Genomic DNA, 20,597 nt, shown 5'->3' with positions numbered 1-20,597 from the left:
GACCAGTGCTACCATCTATTATAGTACACTGGAATTATATACAGGAAATGGTAGATTTGATTTGTAATGTTTATTTATTTATGGTATGTGTATGCATATGTCCAATTAAAATAATTTATTTCAAACAGACTTCCAGCATTTCAGAATTTTATTTGTTAACTTTATACAACTTTTTCCAAATAATAGATCAGATAAAGCATTATTTCAAACATGTTCTGCTATTTAAAATTTATAAAAAGTCTTATCAGTGATGTGAACTATTCAAATTATTTTTTCATTTTTAGTTTAATCAAAAGCATGAAAATTCTTCTCAAAGTGCTCAAGTTCTGTTTTTTACAATTATAGATCAGTCAACCATTCAAAAAGGTCAAAGAAATCCATTGAAAATACTTCAATCTTAGGTTTAAGGTGTAGGCTAACTGGCATCTGGGATAACCAGCTGTCACAGTCATTTTCCAGATTACCAGATTAAACATAGGCCTACTCTTTAAAAACTACAAAAACATGTGAAATGTCAATGGAGATTGTTTGCTCCATCCAGGAAAATTCCAAATCCTTGAAATATTTTCATAAAGCATCTTCATTGAATGCCAGAAAATATCCCATGTGTCAGAAGTCATTTTTATTACAAACTAGTCCAGATAAATGTCTTAAAAGAGAAAGCATTTCTTTTTTTATAGAACATGTCCCATCTATTGTACTAATTCTGGTATCTGTAATGGATGTTGCAACTTCAGTTCAATATTTTGCTTTTATCATCCCTATAAGGAAGCATTTACCTCAGAAAGTCTTTTCATTTCCCTGTTTGAGTATTAATAATTGATATATATATATATATATATATATATATATAAATAAATTAGATTCACACGATCTATTATGTTGTAGCTGATTTGTGTGTAGTGGAGACTATATTTCTGGAGGATTACGGCTCCATTGCCATGTTGTCGATGCCCACCTTCTGTCTCCTTGGCTGTGAGGTGGAAACAATATATACATTTCATGAGAGTGGTTTTTTTATTATTATTATTATTAATCTTGTGAAATTATACCAGTAGTATTTTAAACACCTTTTCATCACAGCAACAGCAGCAACAGCAGCGGATGAGAACCAAGATAACCAGCAAGAGGACCATACCTGTGACGAGGAACAAAACATTTAGTGTACTGTTGTTTACCATGCTTAATCACTTCTCTTACTTTCTTATTCTTGCTTTATTATACATTATAGCTTACCTATAAAGATGAAGAAAACCGCAAAGGAGGCAATGTCCCAGTCTGACTGAAACATCTGCTTTGATTGCAGTCTTGAGACCACATCATTGAACTGGTTCTCAAAATCCTGTTGAACGCTCTTTTCCATGGCTTCAGTAAGAAGATTCAAGTACTCTGTTGGAATGAATTAATTACATGCTGTTGACAAATATTTGGAACATAGAAACTACATATATAACTTAAAACCTGTTCAATAGACAAATTTACTCAAATGAGAGAGATCCAGAGTAAACAAGGAAGTATTTGTATTTGATTGACTCAAAGTCCTCTAAAGAACGAAAAGGAGAGTAACTTAATGATGAACAACAACAAGAACCCTTGAAATAGCATATATTATATTTAAACTTTAGGAAAAAGTATTCTGGATTTAGATAACCAACTTGGAAACCAGAAAAAACTACATGTTTCCAGGTAACACGCCATTGCTGTACTCATTTACAGGTTTATACAGTGAATGAGATATACTATGAGCTTTAAATTCATACTGATCTCTTTTTAGAAAGACTTTTTAAATAAGTTTCGTTTCCTTTTAACACAACCTTATACTTGCGAAAATTAAGAAAAGTATAAGATTCAGATCCCCCTCGTGTGAACTGCTGCTCGTTCGTAAATGAATCTATATTATTTTAATTTTATGTCATACATTTTTAATGTATCTTTCAAACGCATATTTCGATCACTCACCTGTTGTGCTCACTGTTGTTTTTCTTATTTCCGGGTTACTTACTGCGCTACATCTGTCGCCGAGGAGCCTAAATTGAACAGATCACGAGGTCTGCGGAAGAGCAAAGAGTGTGTAATGAATAAGCATAAAGTAACTATAAATCCAATGCCAGGTCAAAGGCCTTTAATGTTGACTTCAGTCATAATAACCTTGAATAATAACTACACAGAGCCCAACATTCTCAATTTTTAAACAAGTGACAGGGGTAATACGTAGTCGCTACTCCACACCCTAACTAAATGCGTATTCTCAAGTCATATTTGCATTGCATTCACCGCTTCTGCCCAAAGTTCCTTTCAAGGCAAGTCAGTTCACTTGGCGGCCATCATTGGAACGCTCCCGGGCATGGTCTGCATCTCTACTGCATCTATGTAGCCTAAACAAGCAACATAAAGAGCAGAACTCTTCTATATAGTTCAGCCTACAAGCTTGGCATAAAACAGTACAAGCGGCGGTCCCATAGACATTCTATGGGTGGTACAATGACAAGGAATGTATGGATGTCTATGGAGGAGATTCTTCAGTGTGCTGAATAAACTGCTTTTGTGAGGAAACAACTCATCATTTAACGAATTGACCGCCTGTCTGCTAATCTTCAACATATTTTACACTAAACAACCCTTTTGGAATGAACTATGTGAGGAGTTTAATATTATAAAATACTTGTTTTATCAGAGAAGACAAAGACAATTTTGCGACAAGTAGGTGTTAGTTTACGGCTCTCCCTATTCAATTGTATGGTATCCGTAAATGGTGACTTTCTGTCGTAACACAGTAGTAGACCATTACACTCTCTAAAATGGTAAAAGCGCGGAGAATATCTAATAAGAGCACAGCTCCAATCTACTTTAATTGGGAAAGACCGAAATCACCAAAACGGTTGGTCAAGATTACGACTGAAGAATATATTTCTAATCAGTAGTCAAATCTGACAACAATGTTATCATAAATTGCGCTTTAAAAAAAAAAAAATAGGGTGTTTTCAGACTAAAACACCCTACTTTTCAGGCTGGTTCAGCTTATGCGCAAGAGCGTTCTCGAGCTGAGTGACAAACGATGTCTGTATCTAACAGGTAATTGGCTCTTTTGCCTGTAAGGCGGGACTTCCTTTTTTACATCCGTTGGGCGTTCACATTTCTTCCATTTATTTTAATACTAGTGGTCTGTATCGGCGTTAAGTAGTCTCTATCTGTGTCTCGTTTGGAAGGCTGCGTGCTAGGTAGGATGCGTCCTTGAAGGCTCCAGTATACCGAGTGTCCTCCTTTAAACACAGTCTTTTTTTTTTTTTTTTTTTTTTATTCATGCAAAACTGAGCTTTATTTTTATAACAAAAATTGTTGAGATTGTATCAACAAGTACAGAACAACAAGAGCAGGAAAAAAAAAAAGAAAAAAAAAGGAAGACATCATAAATGTAATAATAAAAAAAAATAATAAAAAGCCAGAGGAAAAAAAAATAATAATAATAAAAAAAAAACATCTATACAAGGTTAAACATTGAAAGCATTTTTTGACTTTTCAAAGATTTTTCTTTTTTTATGCCCATCAAAGACAAAACCTAGGAGTTATAGTCTACCAGAAAAATTGACAATAACGGATTCTTACCCAAAAATGTGCATTTGTGTATGAAAAATTTACCAAGTATAATAAAAAGATTAACAATATACTGGTTATGAGAATTTGAGTTGTTATAAAGAAAAATAATAATAATCCTTTAAACAAGCCTCGTTTAAACGAGACGGCCTTCGTCGGACAAATGGAAACAGAACGTAACATGGTTGCTATGACAGCACGCCACTCTTTAACAAGCGCGAGCGCTGAGTCCCTTTAGAAGGGAATGTATGAGGTACATTTTAGGAGAGTTATAATGTTGTGAAGAGAAAAGAAAATAGATTTTACAGGTGTACTTTTAGTCTAATACTTTATTTTAATTATACATTAATATAATTATACATATTATATACTCTGCACCCATCTACTGAGGTACTTCAACTTGGGAATTAACATTACTTGCGTTTGAACATCATATATATATATATATATATATTTGTTAGACTTTTCGTTGAAGCAAAGAATTGTGGTTTGTGAGTGCCCACGAAGCATACGCCTCATGCATCCTCCGAATTCCCGTGAAAGAGGGTCGCATTCAAAGTGTCCTACTCGCTTTATTTATTTATTTTTATTTTTTTTTAAACATGTATTATACATAGAACAATGGTCCATGCCAAGGGAACCACATCACATCAGCCAAATAATATCATAACCAAATATAATATCTTGCCAAAAACAAAAAAGTAAAAATCAAGCAAGAGACAAAAAAAAAAAAAAAAAAAAAAAGCAAATAAATAACAAGATACACACAGCACCCACACAAGTCATCTATGCCTGGAACCCAAAACATTAATAAGGAAATAATCAATTACCCAAAAACACCAAAATGTAAGTACACGTTCCAGGTCTTAATAGCTTTTTTTTTTTTTTTTTTTTTTTTTTTTTATAGAGGAGGTGGACAGAGATTTAATATAAATCTCAGTATCTCTTTGAAAATAAGAGAAAATGAGTTTAATATTTAATACCTTACATTTATGGATAAAGTACTTAGCAAGTAGAATAATTAAATTTCATAGAAAATACTCACTTTCAAATAGTTTTTCGAGAGTGACAAACCCAAAAAGCACATTCTTAAAGCAAAGCTGTATGTCTTTATGTATGAAATCCACACAGAATTGACAAATGTCCTGCCAAAATTTTCTTGTGTAATCACAATACCAAAAAAGATGGAAAAGAGTCTCTGGATGAGAATCATAAAAAGAGCAATTTGTTTCAATAGTCAGTTTGAATCTTGACATAAGAAAAGTTTTAGTTTGATAGTAGCAGTGAAGGAGTTTGAAAGAAACCTCTTTGACCTTATTCACCAGCAGATACTTACTAGGAAGAGACCAAACCCTTTTCCACAAAATATTTTTCACTGACCTATTCCACTTTGCAATTACCTGAGGAGTAGAAACACAGTCGTTTTGGAATAGGGCATGTACATTTCTATTATCTTTTGACGTGGGAGATTTAAAACATATTATGCCTAATTGTGTATCAGTTGGGTCTGGAAGAGTTTTCTCTGAGCTAAGCTGGGCATTATTAATACCTTTAAACAACATGATGACACCATCAGGAATAGCATCGAGTACGATTGCAAACTGTTTGGGAGTAATAGGAATAATATAGTCAGAGAGAAATTCTTGGAATGTGAATAACTGGCCTTCCTTGTTGAATAATTGACTCACCAGATTGATCCCATTCTTTGACCAGTTTTCAAAGAATAAAGACTTACTAGTCCATGTCCTTATTAGTCCATATACAATAATTAATCGGAGAGAAATTATGCTTAAAAATCATGGACCATGCCAACAGTGCTTGCTTGTGGAAGTTAGAAAGAGTGACAGGGATCTTGTCTATGTTGAAGTTGCATAACAATACAAATTTTAGACCTCCCAGCTGGGAGAAGACACATTCAGGTATAAAATTCCAAATATTGGATGGACTTATTAAGTGATTTCTTACCCAATTAATTTAAAAAGTATTATTTAGAATTGCAAAGTCAACAAAGTCAAGACCCCTGTTATAATAGCTATTTGACAGAATAGATTTTTTGACATAATGCGTCTTATACAAAATTATACAGTAACCGATCAATCTTCTTACACAGAGTCCTATCAAGGTCTAAGGAAATGGCTGCATATGTTAGTCGTGAAATACCTTCCATTTAGAGAGGAGAATCCTACCCTTTAAAGGTAAGTCTCTTTGAAGCTACTGATTGAGTCTTCCTCTATGATTGGCAACATTTTTTATTCACATCTAGTTTTCTGATTTTTTGAAATGATTATACCAAGGTAGGTAACAGTCTCATTAACTGGGATATTACAAATATTTGAGACAGTACTTTGTTTAATAGGCATTAATTCACATTTGAGCACATTGAGATAAATCCCAGAAGCATTAGAAAACTTTTAATAGTGTCAAGGGCTAAGGAGATTTGGTCTAAATTTTTAAGAAAGAGTAGTATCGTCAGCCAATTGGCTGATGATGATTTCTTTTCTCACGACTGTAACTCCTTTCAAGGAACTATTTTTAATATGACTAGCTAACAGTTGAGTGGTTAAAATGAACAGGTATGGTGAAACAGGGCAACCTTGACGTATTCCTCACTTTAATACAAATCTAGGAGAGGTGCCATGTTTAAGTATTATAGAAAAATTATTACAAAATTCGATTGTCATGTTCAATCGAATCAAAGGCTTTATAAAACTCCAGAAATAAAATGTAGCCATCAACATTCACTAAGTCTGAGTAATCTAAAAGATCAAGTACCAACCGAATATTGTTTGAAATGTGTCTCTCTTTCATAAACCCAGATTGAGTTTCATCTATTACGTCCTCAAGAATGGTTTTTAAACATTTAGCAAAGATTGTTGCAATAATTTTGTAATCACAATTTAGAAGACTAATCAGACGGCAATTGTCTATTAGTAATAAGTCTTTCTTAGGTTTAGGAATAAGAGTTATTAAGCTTTGCGTTAAGGTAGAAGGGAGAGCACCTTCACGAATACTTACCTCTAACAGAAAAGGAGCCAATTCTTTTGCAAAGGTCTGATAAAATTCTGATGTAATCCCATCTATACCTGGTGATTTATTACTCTTTAAATGTTTGATCGATTCAAGGACCTCTTTCAATGTAATAGGGCTGTCACAAAAAATCTTATCACAGGCACTAATACATTTAATGTTACTTACAGTGTCCATGAAAGGTTTAGCACTGTCATTGCAAAATTGACTGCTATAAAGATTTATATAGAACTCTAAACAATATTTAGCAATCTCTTTTGGGTCATCAGTGACAGAATGACCTATTCTCAATTGATCAATGATGTTTTTGGATAGAGATTTTTCTAGTCTAAAGAAGTAGGCCGAATTCTGTTCTCCTTCTTCTAGCCAGCGTCTCCTGGATCTTACAAAGTCACCTTCAGCTTTTGACTTATATATCTAATTTACGCTGATATTCAGAAAGAGTATTCTTTTCAACCTCAGATAAGTGGTCAGGGTGTTTAGACGACAAGGCTGCAATAGTAGAAATAGTGTTCTCTTCTTGTGCTCTTTTAAGTTTTGCAATATCACTACAATACTTTCTAAAAAAACTTGCCTATTTCAAATTAAAAAAATTTCCATTGTTTACCATAAACCTGTTCTGCTTTGGCTTTAGTCCAAAAGATTTGAATCTGCTTCTTTACCTCTGAAATAACTATATCATGTTCCAGTACCGAACTATTGAGTTTTCAATATGAATTTTGTAATTTATCAGAAGGTATTGACAATAAATCAATATTAATTTGTATCGCTTTGTGATCAGTAAGAGGGGTAGATAAAACAGCAACACTTAAGTGGCCTTCAAGCATATGTGAGACCAACCACAGATCTTAGACCTTGAATTGTTACACAAGGTAAAGATTGTGTTGTGAGGATGCTTAACTCTCCAGGCGTCAATTCAATTAAATATCTGCATTAACCTTTTCACTTTTACATTGTCCTACTCGCTTTTCTGAAACGAGACAGCCTCGATGACGTATGCGGCCGACAAATGCGACCTCCGGAGGACGTATCCTTCCAAACGAGGCACAGCCGTTCTGCCTCATCGCTACGTTGCAGTACCAAACATTCACGCAGCGAGTCGCTGTCTCACTGAACCTACAGTTGAGCTGCGTTTTTCGAGCAAGATCTGAGCAATGACCTCTGACGCTTTGTTTACGTGGAAGGGAATCTTTTTCGTGCTTCCGGGTTTTTAATTCTCAGTTCAGTTGAGTTTTAAAGAGATGGCTACGATCCCAGCCCAGTCTCTGAGGGTTTCAGAAATTAAAGACCCCACCGTTTTATTTGAACGGTACAGTACTGATGATATTCGCGCTATCGAGAGGAAAGTGCGGGGAGAAATAGAGCAGAAGAAGGAGGAACTTCGACAGATGGTTGGTGAACGATACAGGGATCTGATCGATGCTGCTGACACGATCGGTGAGATGAGACAGTGCTCGGAAAGTGTCGTTCAGTCCATTCAGGACATGTATCGGTACTGCCATAAACTGAAGCAGGGGAAACACACCCCTCAGGCCAGCTGCAAAGCAGAGGTAGGATCTTATGCTTGGTTGACTGTCATTATAAAAGTGCAAACCTTTACCTTTAAAAGTTCTGAGTATGACAGATTTTAATGGTTAGTTTTAAAAGGATAGTTCACCCCAAAATTAAAATTCTGTTATTATTTATTCAACCTCGTATTGTTCCAACCCCATATGACTTTCTATGTTTCTGCATAACAGACGAGATATTAGGCAGAATGTTAGCCTCAGTCGCCATTCACTTTCATTGCATCTTTTTTTATATACAATGAAAGTGAATGGTGACTGAATCCCTCAGACCATAACATTCTACCTAACATCTCCTTTTGTGTTCCACAGAAAAAAGAAAGTCATATGGGTTTGGAATAACATAAGGGTGAATAAATTAAGACAAAATTTTCATTTTTGGGTGAACTAACCCTTTTCAGATCATTGTTTATCAAATGACGTCATGTGACTGTCTCGGCTGTGTCTCAAAACTGCCTATGATGCCTAAAAATGTTGTCTAGGAGGCCAGTTCACAAGGTTTTGAGACAGTTATAGTGTCAGGTAATTCAGTGCCTTGTATATGATGTGTGTTTATTCCAAGCAGGGTCAGAAACAGTCCCAGGAGAAATTCTACACAATGGCATCACAGATAAAGCTACTTCTGGAAATCCCTGAGCGGATCTGGAGCGCCATGGAGTCCTCACAGTACTTGCAAGCCACACAGCTCTACCTGATGTGCTGTCACCTTCACAGACAATTACACTTGGAGGGCGGAGGGCATCAGTACAGCCCTGTACTCTCTCGCTTCCCCATCCTGGTGCGGCAAGTAGCAGCTGCTGGTCACTTCAGGTACGTTCGATTCTAATGCTTTTCTGATGTACCATGCGCTTTTGTTTTGATCTTTTCAAGAGCTTTCCATCTTTATTTCTAGGTCTACAATCTTATTGGACAGCAAGACTGTACTGCGTGGCAGGGCAGTGTCTGATCAGGCGATCGCTGAAGCGCTGGTCTCCACCATGCTCCTGGAGGACAGCTCTCCTCGCCAGGCACTTGCTGATTTCCTGCTGGCTAGAAAAGCATCCATTCAACAACTGCTAAATCAGCCTCAGCATGGTTTGTTCTCAATAAAAAGTTGTCCTTTGGTTCATTTTATGAATAAAAAGCCAAACTCAAAATGGATCTCAATTAATACAGCAGACATGCATGCAGTTCCTTTTGGTTTATGAAAAGCTAGAGCTTGTACTCTTATATTGTTTTTGATTGATAGACTCAAAACCAAAAATAAAACATTTGTTCTTAGTTGATCTTAATACATAAATGCATTTGCACTTGTTTTTGTAATGCCGTTCCTCTCTTAGGTGCTGGTGTTAAAGCACAGGTTTGTTCTTTGGTGGAGCTGCTGGTCACCACTCTGTTCCAGGCTTACGCTGTGTTTTATGTGCCTACGGAGGGCCAAATGTCCGATACTGGTTTGGGCTGTGGCCTACTTTTCACCACCTTGGAAAATGTGACCTCCAAGACATCCACTGGTGAGTTATTGGATTGATGTTAACATAGTAATGCTTAAAATAACAAATTCCTCATTTTTGCCTTGACAAAACAGATGCTCTGCATGAACTGATATGATATTTAGTGGTTGACTTATATGTTTTTTTTTATTTTTTATTTTATGGCAGATACCGATCTAGAGAGCTGGATGGCTGATATGTAAAATACAATTTAATGAAAGGGAAAAAAGATATGCTCAAAACTGCTTAAAATAAATTAGTAACACTACAATAAGTTTACATTTTTTTAAAGGGATAGTTCACCCAAAAATGAAAGTCCTCTCATCATTTACTCGCTCTCATGCTGTCCCAGATGTTTGTGACTTTCTTCTGTTGAACACAAACTAAGATTTTTAGAAGAATATTTCAGCTCTGTAGGTCCACACAATGCAAGTGTATTGTGACTAAAACTTTGAAGGTCCAAAAAGCACATAAAGGCAGCATAAAAAGAATCAATAAAACTCCAGTGGTTTAATCCATGTCTTCTGAAGTGGTCCAATTGGTTTTGGGTGAGAACAGACCAAAAAATAACTCCTTTTTCACTGTAAATCTTAACATTGCAGTTTCTAGATACGTTCATGATTTCAAGCTTGATTACACAAGCACTAGGAAGTGTAAGTGAGCTTGAAATCATGATCACCAAAGAGACTGCTTTCAAGACTCAGACTGATGTCAAGATTTATAGTGAAAATTGAGTTATAATTTGTTCTGTTCTCACCCAAAACTGATTGGATCGCTTCAGAAGACATGAATTAAACCACTGGAGTCTTATGGAATATTTATGGAATTTTTATGCTGCCTTTATGTGCTTTTTGGAGCTTCAAAGTTTTGGTCACAATTCACTTGCATTGTATGGACCTACAGAGCTGAGATATTTTTCTAAAAATCTTTGTGTTCTGCAGATGAAAGAAAGTCATACACATCTAGGATGGCATGAGGGTGAGTAAACAATGAGAGAATTTTCATTTTTGGGTGAACTAATCCTTTGATGTTAGTTAACATGAACTAACAACGAAAAATACTTTTACAGCATTTATTAATCTTGTTAATTTCAATTTATAGTAATACATTTTTAAAATCAAAAGTTGTATATGTTAACATTATTTAATGCACTATGAACTAACAATGAACAATTTTTTTTTATATATATATAACTAACATTAACAAAGATTAATAAATGCTGTAAAATATATTGTTCATTGTTCGTTCTTGATTGGAACGATTGGAACCTTATTGTAGTGTTACCAATAAATGTAAAAAAAGATCTGAAAAAGATGTCAGTACATTTTGGAACTGATATTCAGCGGAGTGAACTCTTCTGTAATCGGTTAATCAAGCATAGTTATCACTCGAAACGTTAATCTCAAAATGACAAAATATCAGCTGATTAATCAACCCTTCCAATTATCGAAGATCAATAGCATTGCATCTTTAGATTTTCTTTCTAATTGAATAATATCTTCAATGTCTTCAATTAGAAGTCATGTAATAACAGGAAGTGTTTTGTGATGTTGTGCTCCAGGGAAAGAGAAGAAGGTTCTAGACAAGGAGATGAGCACAGGCAGCTGGTTTAAACACCTCCCCCCTTCAGTGATGAACTTCCAGCCTGCTCTTCGGACACTAGCACAACCTATACAGAGGGAGCAGCTCAGAGACACACTGCAGCAGTGGATTGATACGTATGTGTCATCCTTAAAGGGACAGTACTCCCAAAAATGAAATTCTGTCAGCATTTACTCACCATTTACTCATTACTCAAATAAATACTGATTTTTCTTTTAATAGCTGTAAGGAGGATATCCGCAGTGGAGTTAACAGCCTGCTGGTCTATGTGAAGAGTCTGAAGGGTCTAGCGGCAATCAGAGATGCTGTGTGCGAGCTGCTCAGCAGTGAATTCATCAGCCAGCACTGGAGCACAGTGTGCCAGTGCCTCCTCGAGCGACCTCTGGCCCTGTGGGATGACCTTTTACAGCAACTATTCCTCCAACGACTCCAGGTACTCGCAAGAAATTCAACCAGTTTAACTAGTCTGATAGGTAAGGACTGTGTGAGTTTGTCTTACAAGATGGTGAGGTATCGAACATCCTATTTACATTTATTCATTTGGCAGCAGGGTTGGGAGGGTTACTTTTAAAATGTATTCTACTACATATTACAGAAAACATGCTGTAAAATGTAATTTGTAACATATTTCGTTAGATTACTCAAGGTCAGTAACGTATTCTAAATACTTTGGATTACTTCTTCAGCACTGGTAGATTTTTTCACTTGTTTTGACTATAAAAACTCTGCCAGTACAGTAAGACAAAATACACATGTTAAAAATACATTCTCCTAAAAACCTAAATATCTTATGCAATGTTGTTTCTAAAAGAAGATCAATCAAACTGATCTTGTTTTAAGGATTTTTAGATATTTTTACAGAAAAACAAATTTCACCAAGAATAAGATTTTTGCCCTAATATCAAAGATCTTACTAGAGAAAAAAATAAATAATGATCTAATGTGGGTTTTCTTGATAAAAACAAATATGATCGTGTCTGGTAACAGGTGCATGTAAAATGGCTAGAAATAGCATTTTAGCTTAGCATAAAGCTAAATGTTCACACAAGGTTTATTTCTATTTCTGCTGCTCCAAACTTACTTCTCTGTCTGGTTGTATGAATTAAACATAAGAAAGTGTTTCACCGCTGTTCAAATGCACTTTGGATCGCATCATTTATATGTATAAATGTTTTCCATCAGAAAGGACTAAATATTAAATGAAACAAATGACAATAAAATGCAAAGTAATCTCTTCAGTAATCAAAATACTTTTTGAATGTAACTGTATTCTAAATACCAATGATTTAAATTGTAACTGTAGTGGAATACAGTTACTTATATTTTGTATTTTAAATGCATAATCCTGTTACATGTAATCCGTTACTCCCCAACCCTGTTTGGCAGATACATTTAGTCAGAGTTACTTGCAGTGCATTCAAGGTATACATTTTATAAGTGAGTGTTCCCTGGTAGAGGTGGGAGAAAAAAAATAGTATCACAATATTTTTCCTCACAGTACTGTATTGCTAAGGATAAATATTTTTAGGTTGCTTACACACTTGGTTCGATTGCATGGACTGAACCCGAGTTCGTTTCCTCCCCCTCCCGCTGCCCACGCTGGTCTGTGGTCACATCATATTATATGGGTCTGAGCTGTGGTCTGATTACATTATCAATGTGAGTACAAGCGGCAGCTGTTTACCACTGTAACTAGGTAACAACTCGAGAAGACGTCACTGTGTTAAGTGAAGTATTAAAGTTTGTCTCTTTGGATTTACCACGAAAACTTGCCCTGCCCGGAACAACACTTGTGTTTATCTGCCACGGATGGATTGAATGTGCAATGATGTGATGAATATTAGCGTTTGTCTGCTGCGAACCTGTGGATGCATTACAAGAGATGTGAAGAATGTGAACTGCTCTCTGAAGTTGATGTATTTGGACACAAGCAGGTATGAGAAATGCATTATACCATAATAACTGCAGTCGCGAGCCTGCAAAGACACGAATTATACGTCATCCCAAGCAGTTCACTTCTGCTATTTGGTACGATTGTGTTCATATCAGCTGAAGTTCACATGAACCGTACCCCAGACCACCTTTTCAAGCGGACCCAGGTGCGGTTCGTGTGTGCGCACCTGAGTTTGGAAAACAGCGTTCACATTATCCAAACTAACCAAACTTTGATGTAATTTGTCCCTGGGTGTGCACCAAAAGTGCTAGTGTGAAAGCACCCTAGTTACAGTTTGTTACAAGAGATTGAGCACTACTTAAAGCAAGTGTGTGAGAAGATGATGCATATTACGGCATTAGGTCAACAAACACTTAAATATTTCTATTTGATCCAAATGCAAACTAAGAACCAATTAAGAATATAAGTCTTTAACTTGTAAGATCTTTTGCCAGATTTTATGTCAACATCAGTAGCAGCAAATATGAATCTTGTGAGAATTTTGCAGAACAACATGTATGTATTTTAATGCTAGTACATAGTAGTTAAAGACACCCTATATAAAGTGGGACCAAAGCTTGCAATATATAACAGTTTCACTAAACATAAACAATCGTAATATTATTGTATTGCAACTCAGATATAATATCTTAACACCAGGTCTCTGCTGATTCCCACACCTATTCACTGGGAATCGAGCCCATGAACTTTGCATTGCTCATGCCATGCTCCACCAGAACAAATCTGAGTGTGTGCTTGTAACCCCTTTCCTTCATTGCTCTTTATTCCTTTCTCTCTAGGCAGTCACACAGGAGGGCACACAAGGGATCTCCAGCAGCTCCAGACAGCTCTTGTCTTCGGCTCTGCAGGATCTACAGAGCCAGACCTCCACTGGGAGTTTCAGCAGAGGGGCGCAGTATGAGAGTGATGTTGCCGCTTTCCTGTGGTCCGAATCTCAAGGAGACCTCCTTAGCGATGCAGCTTGGGTGAGTGTATCCCAACGAAGCCCCCAGCAGAAGAGCGGCCTGTCCATGAAGACCCAGGCCCTCACCCCATGTGTCCAAATGTTCTGCTCCAGCCTGGACTCCAAGCTCAAAGCCAAACTAGATGATCTTCAGCACTACTTGCCCTCTGAAAAAAACAAGGAGACATCAGACACTGTCCCAGTAGCAACTACATCCCCTATTAACCGCTTTATGGATGCTGGAGCAGTGGAGGACATTCTTCGAGACCACTGCCTGGAATGTGTGAGGGACATCCTTAGCAGTGTGCGCTCTGAGCTTGCTAATGCCCAGGATAAGTCCAAGAGCCCCAGCCAGTTAAGTGCAGTACTTTTTATGGCGAGACTGTGCCAGTCAATGGGGGAGTTGTGCCTCAGTCTGAAACAATGCATCCTGGGTAAGCAGGGGGGTATGGATCCTGTGAACAGAGGTACACCGCGACAGGGCAAGAAGTTGGGCAAAGGCAGCACAACAAAGACAGCAGAGGTCAGCCCAGCACAAGTTAAGTGGAGCCATCTGAAAGATGAACTTCTATCTTGCAGCATGGAGGGCTATGGTATATGGAGCTCTGCACTCACCAAGGTAAGGCCATTAAGACTCTTATTTAAGAGTTCTGGTTGGCTAACAACATGTATTACACATATAGATAGTAACTCATATTACTTAATGGGCAGAGTTGGGTAAGTTACTTAAAAATAGTAATCCACAACAAATTACTAATTAGTTATCTAAAATTGTAATGAGATTAATAATGACTTCATTGAAAAAGTAATCACATTACTAATTACTTTTAAAGTACTTTCTAAAACATAAGAAATATTATATTTCTTCCTTGTTCATTGTAACACACACTCAGCACCTCATTTCTCCTTCAAAGACTCGTTATGGGGCCATTAATGCATTTTACATAAATAAAATATTAGAAAAAAGCATAACCTTATAATGTACTTAAAAGTAATTCAATGATTTGAAAGTCAGTAATTGTAATCTGATTAGAAAAATTTAAAATGTAATTCATTCAGTGGCGTTTCTGGCTTACTAGGTGCCCTAGGCAAGATCTAATGTGGCGCCCCCCTTATTTTTGGGTGAACTATCCCTAGAGGCAGACTTCGTGAAATAATTTATGAAAATATGCTGGATGTTCATAGTTCAATGGGATTTAGGTCGAGGCTTACAAGTGTACAAGGTTTGTCTTAAAAAAGTATTAATTCATTTTTTAGGCACTTGTAGGCAGCTTTGCTACAACTCTACATGCAGGAACAGCTGGCTCCATCCTGGGCACTGCAACAAATTGGGAGGAGCTTGAGATACAGGAAGAGACTGAGTCAGGAAATAATATAATGTCTAAAATACGCCTCCCTGTACAGGTAACAGCTAATTTTGTCCTGTTTTTATCACTAGTATAAATACATTTATGTAATAAATACTTTTGTGTAGTTTGGGCTGCAAATGTTTTGTGATATTGCATGGTAATGTAAACTAAAATGTTGATCTTTTTTAATGAATAGTGAGAATATAACCATATTCATTTAAAAAATGAATGACTAAAATTGTCCTTTTTCTTCTCTCTGCAGCCCTCGTGGTATGTTCAGTCCTTACTCTTCCATCTGTGCCTTGAGGTCAATAGGGTCGGAGGTCATGCGTTACCAAAGGTCACTCTGTTGGACATCTTGCGGGGATGTCTAGGCATGGTGGTGAGTGAGTACGAAAAACTCACTTGGGACACACAGAGCAAGGTGAGGGAATAGGTCAAAATCTCTGTCACACATTCTTACCTCTTGCTCTTTATTAAAAATTACAGTTGAATAATTCCTTCAACCTTTTAAGCTTGGATTGGCCTGCCTAGCCAAGAAAGAAATTATGATCAAAATATTAATAACTACAGTCTTGAATAACACAAAATATGTGTAGTTTTAATGCTTAGAATCTCTTAACAATGCATGTAGGCATTATGACCAAAACTTTGGATAATTTATTAATACTTTTGCTCTGTACACATTATTGTAATCGGTAAAAACATCAAACTGATCAAATAACCATGTGTCATATGTCGTTGTAAAGAGTGGAATACAACCAGCCTATTTGTTTTACTCACAGATAAAAAATATAGCATATAAGTAAGTACATATAATTGACATACATAATACATTTAAACTGGTGTTGCTTATAAGCCGTGTTTTCACTTATAATTTCACAAAAAATAAACAGAACATAAAATATCATACCATTACTTAGAGGAGGTTATTATCTTTACAACGAATTCAAACACACAACGTAATCGGATGCATAGATCATTAGATAAACCGCACAAAGTACAATGTGCACTGAGCACATAATGTGCTATCTGGCAAAAAAAACGTTAGCTTTCCTGGATCAGATGACTTCATCGGAAATGGTGTAGTATGTTGTTCAGCGTCGTGGAATGCTAAACTAATCTTATTAGTATTCAGATCACTGAAACCAGAGGTGGAAGTCATCCAAATATGGGCAGAGAGGATTGTTCACTCTAATTACATATGGCCACCAGAAGATGGCACCAAGTACATGACAGACTCAATGATTGCTCAAATGAAACAGAATGGAACTGAAAGAGATCTTGTTACTCATGCCTGCATGCTTTGGAGAGAGAGAGCATACCTTTAGTCATTGTATTTGCATGTGTAATTAGTTCTTATGTACAATTATGTTTTGTTTTGTTTTGTTTTTTTGGAGAGGCTTTTGGACACTTGGAGACGTTTTTGTACACTATGATAAATTATTTTTGTTTTGTTTATTGCTTTGATGTATCAACACAAAAATTTTCTCAGTTACAGTTGACATGATTGGAAACAGTTACCTTATTTACACCTAGAGATATATCATGTCAAATCAGAAAAATAAGGAAACAAATTTGGCTCTTTTTTTGTTTTTAATAATTTATTTTTATTTTTTATGGTCTATTAGGCTGAGAGTCTCTGAATTTATCATAATTTATATCATTAAACAATTTAAAAGTTTTCTTTAAAATGATATGAAACAATTTACCCTCTTTTTTTTTGTTTTTGTTTTTTGTGATAAGCCTTTAATTTTGGGCATGCCACTGCAACAGGAAATTTTTAAAAACACCCTCAGAGCTTAAAGGGTTAAACAAATTCTTTCCCTCACTTTTTTCTCCCTGTCTGTCTCCAGGATGCAACCCTCCCCATGACCCAAAACAGAGCTTTGCAGCTACTGTTTGACCTTCGGTATCTCAATGCCACTTTAGGGGCCCGCCTTGAAGAGGGCAAGAGCTCCCGCTCACAGCAAGACCCAAGGTAAACTGTAAACACAAGCACAGTCTGCAATAATAATATATATGCATGCCCAGAAGACATCTTATACTTTTCCTTCATTCCTGGTGTTTGTTAAAGGATCCAGCAGGTCTGTGACTCCCTGGAAAGTCACATTGACCCTTTTGACTTGGATGTTTTCACTCCACATCTCAACAGCAACCTGAACCGACTCTCACAAAGGACCTCTGTAAGCACTGCCATTTATACGTCTTCAACTAACCCTTAAACAACCTGAGGTTTAATTGGCTCATTCAATTTGCCAGTTCTCATGTGATTTAGATTGCAATATTACCCTGTTGTCATGGCTGTCACCCTTTATCAGTTGAACAATTTTGTTTTGTCTTGGGTGAATTCTGATGTTCATCTCATGTCCTTTCTAGGTGCTTTTAGGGTTGTTAACTGGCACAGAAAAGCAGTTTACCTCTAGGACCAACAATATCAACTCTCAGGAACCATACAACATCCTTCCTTTAGCTAGCAGCCAGATCCGGTGAATATAAAGTTCATACCATTTACACAGTTTTACTTTAGTCACTCCAACCTAAACTGTGCATTTGAACTATCATAATAGAAACAAAATAATACATTTAATTATTATTTAAAATATTAAGAATAAAATGAGAAAACTGAATGACAGACTGTGTCTGTATTCAAATACATATACATACACTGGCGGCCAAAAGTTTGGAATAATGTACAGATTTTGCTCTTATGGAAATAAATTGGTACTTTTATTCACCAAAGTGGCATTCAACTGATCACAATGTATAGTCAGGACATTAATAACGTGAAAAATTACTATTACAATTTGAAAAAAATGTTCAGAACTTCTTAAACTACTTCAAAGAATTCTCATCAAAAAATCCTCCATGTGCAGCAATGACAGCTTTGCAGATCCTTGGCATTCAAGCTGTCAGTTTGTCCATATACTCAGGTGACATTTCACCCCACACTTCCTGTAGCACTTGCCATAGATGTGGCTGTCTTGTCGGGCACTTCTCACGCACCTTACAGTCTAGCTGATCCCACAAAAGCTCAATGGGGTTAAGATCCATAACACTCTTTTCCAATTATCTGTTGTCCAATGTCTGTGTGTCTTTGCCCACTCTAACCTTTCCTTTTTGTTTTTCTGATTCAAAAGTGCCTTTATCTTTGCAACTCTTCCCATAAGGCCCACACCTCTGAGTCTTCTCTTTACTCTTGTACATGAAACTGGTGTTGAGTGGGTAGAATTCAATGAAGCTGTCAGCTGAGGACATGTGAGGTGTCTATTTCTCAAACTAGAGACTCTGATGTACTTATCCTCTTGTTTAGTTGTACATCTGGCCTTCCACTTCTCTTTCTGTCCTTGTTAGAGCCAGTTGTCCTTTGTCTCTGAAGACTGTAGTGTACACCTTTGTATGAAATCTTCAGTTTTTTTGGCAATTTCAAGTATTGTATAGCCTTAATTCCTCAAAACAATGATTGACTGATGAGTTTCTAGAGAAAGCTGTTTCTTTTTTGCCATTTTTTACCTAATATTGACCGTAAGACATCCCAGTCTATTACAAATGGTGGCAACTCAAAAACAAACACAAAGACAATGTTAAGCTTCATTTAACGAACCAAATAGCTTTCAACTGTGTTTGATATAATGGCAAGTGATTTTCTAGTACCAAATTAGCAATTTAGCATGATTACTCAAGGATAAGCTGTTGGAGTGATGGCTGCTGGAAATGCGGCCTGTCTTGATTTGATCAAAAATGACTTTTTTAAAATAGTGTTGGTGCTGTTTTTTACATCAGTAATGTCCTGACTATACTTTGTGATCAGCTGAATGCCACTTTGGTGAATTAAAGTACCAATTTCCTTCCAAAACAGCAAAATCTGTAAATTATTCCAAACTTCTGGCCGACAGTGTAAATCTATGTTAAAGGTGAATATAGTGCAAGTGTAATATAGCAAAAGTATTGAGTGATAGTGCATGAGGTAGGATTGTTAAGTGTCCATGACAGATGTATGTTATTGTATGTATTTTACAAGATTATAAAAATATATTTATGTAAGCAACATTTGAGTTTCATAAAACTTTTTGCTAATCTATCTTGAATTCTTTTCTGCAAGGTTTGGCTTGCTGCCTTTGAGTATGACAAACTCTCGGAAAGCCAAAACAGCCACACATGGAGCAGATATAACTAGACCACTGGTAAGATGGTTAATCATTTTGGTTTGTGTATACTTCCTAAATACCTCTACTGGTATGTTTACAAGAAAAGTAAACCATTGAGCTCTCATGTTTATAGAAGAATAGATCAGATGTGTTTTGTTTTGTCACCATGGTTTGCAAATAAGTGACTTTTCTACCAATGCTCACAGTTTTACGAGACCTAGTAGAAGAGCTGCAGGATCTGAAGGTGACGGGTGATGTCGTGTTGTTGTGTGGTGCTGTTGCATATTGTTTTCAGTGAGCTTGCAATGCTTAGTTTTGGAGTTACAAAACTTAATTCACTGATTGCATCAGCTGATATGCTTTGTGAGTGCAACCCATAGCATAGTAGTTAGATATATTCTGTATATTTAGCAGTGTTTGAGCGTTTATTAAGCAGTAACAGGCTATCAGCATCATCAAACAGAATGTTTTGAACTTAATACTATAATACATGAAAAAAAAGACCACGTAGAATGTACCAAATATCTCCAGCAACTGGCCAGAAAACTGCACGTAAATCTGTACATCAGTGCTTTGGCTCTGACTGTGTAAACAACTATTCAAAGCTCTGTTTGAATTTATCTGTTGTGGTGTCACAACATAATGAGATGCAAATCAGTTTATAAGGCAATCTAAATGCTTTTCTGTGGAATTTTTTTTCTTCTTCAATCCTTTTAGGTGGCTCCCTCTTCTGCTCCAGTGGACAGCTTCCGCCCAGGAAATCTTTTCAGGCAGTTAGCCGATCAAGAAGAGGAATCTGCAGCCCCCTCTCTCTTTAAATTAGGCTGGCTTTCTGGCATGGCCAAATAACCTTTTATTGTAAAGTTTTTTTTTTTTTTTGTTTTTTTTAAACGTACATACAGTAGTCTGTAAAATAATATATAAGTGTAATAAAAATACTTTTTGAAAG

General features: G+C 36.3%; 2 protein-coding genes across 4 annotated transcripts; one reads left to right on the top strand and one right to left on the bottom strand.

The window, feature by feature from the left end:
* Positions 1-130: 130 nt before the first annotated feature.
* smim22 (small integral membrane protein 22) lies at positions 131-2,191 on the bottom strand. Its single transcript, XM_051716690.1, has 5 exons — positions 2,149-2,191; positions 1,960-2,050; positions 1,237-1,389; positions 1,071-1,138; positions 131-973 (listed from the first exon to the last, which is right to left on the bottom strand). Exons 3-5 carry the CDS (start codon positions 1,361-1,363, stop codon positions 926-928), a joined length of 243 nt encoding a protein of 80 aa, XP_051572650.1. The 5' UTR covers positions 1,364-1,389; positions 1,960-2,050; positions 2,149-2,191; the 3' UTR covers positions 131-925.
* A 5,107-nt stretch (positions 2,192-7,298) lies between these two features.
* cog1 (component of oligomeric golgi complex 1) lies at positions 7,299-20,534 on the top strand. 3 transcript variants are annotated; one of them, XM_051716661.1, is made up of 15 exons: positions 7,299-8,168; positions 8,749-8,993; positions 9,076-9,257; positions 9,503-9,673; positions 11,214-11,370; positions 11,477-11,687; positions 13,988-14,770; positions 15,409-15,555; positions 15,763-15,924; positions 17,357-17,481; positions 17,578-17,686; positions 17,880-17,989; positions 19,603-19,684; positions 19,855-19,892; positions 20,366-20,534. In XM_051716661.1, the coding sequence occupies exons 1-14, from the start codon at positions 7,860-7,862 to the stop codon at positions 19,867-19,869; spliced, it is 2,808 nt and encodes a 935-aa protein (XP_051572621.1). In that variant the 5' UTR covers positions 7,299-7,859; the 3' UTR covers positions 19,870-19,892; positions 20,366-20,534. The 3 variants fall into 3 exon arrangements, with proteins under 3 accessions (XP_051572621.1, XP_051572620.1, XP_051572618.1); XM_051716660.1 differs by having other exon boundaries at positions 19,855-20,534; XM_051716658.1 differs by lacking the exon at positions 19,855-19,892 and having other exon boundaries at positions 7,301-8,168.
* The last annotated feature ends 63 nt before the right edge of the window (positions 20,535-20,597 follow it).

The sequence above is a fragment of the Myxocyprinus asiaticus genome, chromosome 14 (genome assembly GCF_019703515.2).
Source record: "Myxocyprinus asiaticus isolate MX2 ecotype Aquarium Trade chromosome 14, UBuf_Myxa_2, whole genome shotgun sequence".
In the NCBI taxonomy this organism is placed as follows: domain Eukaryota; kingdom Metazoa; phylum Chordata; class Actinopteri; order Cypriniformes; family Catostomidae; genus Myxocyprinus; species Myxocyprinus asiaticus.
The sequence above is the reverse complement of the archived record's forward strand: the minus strand, read 5'-3'. Positions and strand labels throughout refer to the sequence as shown.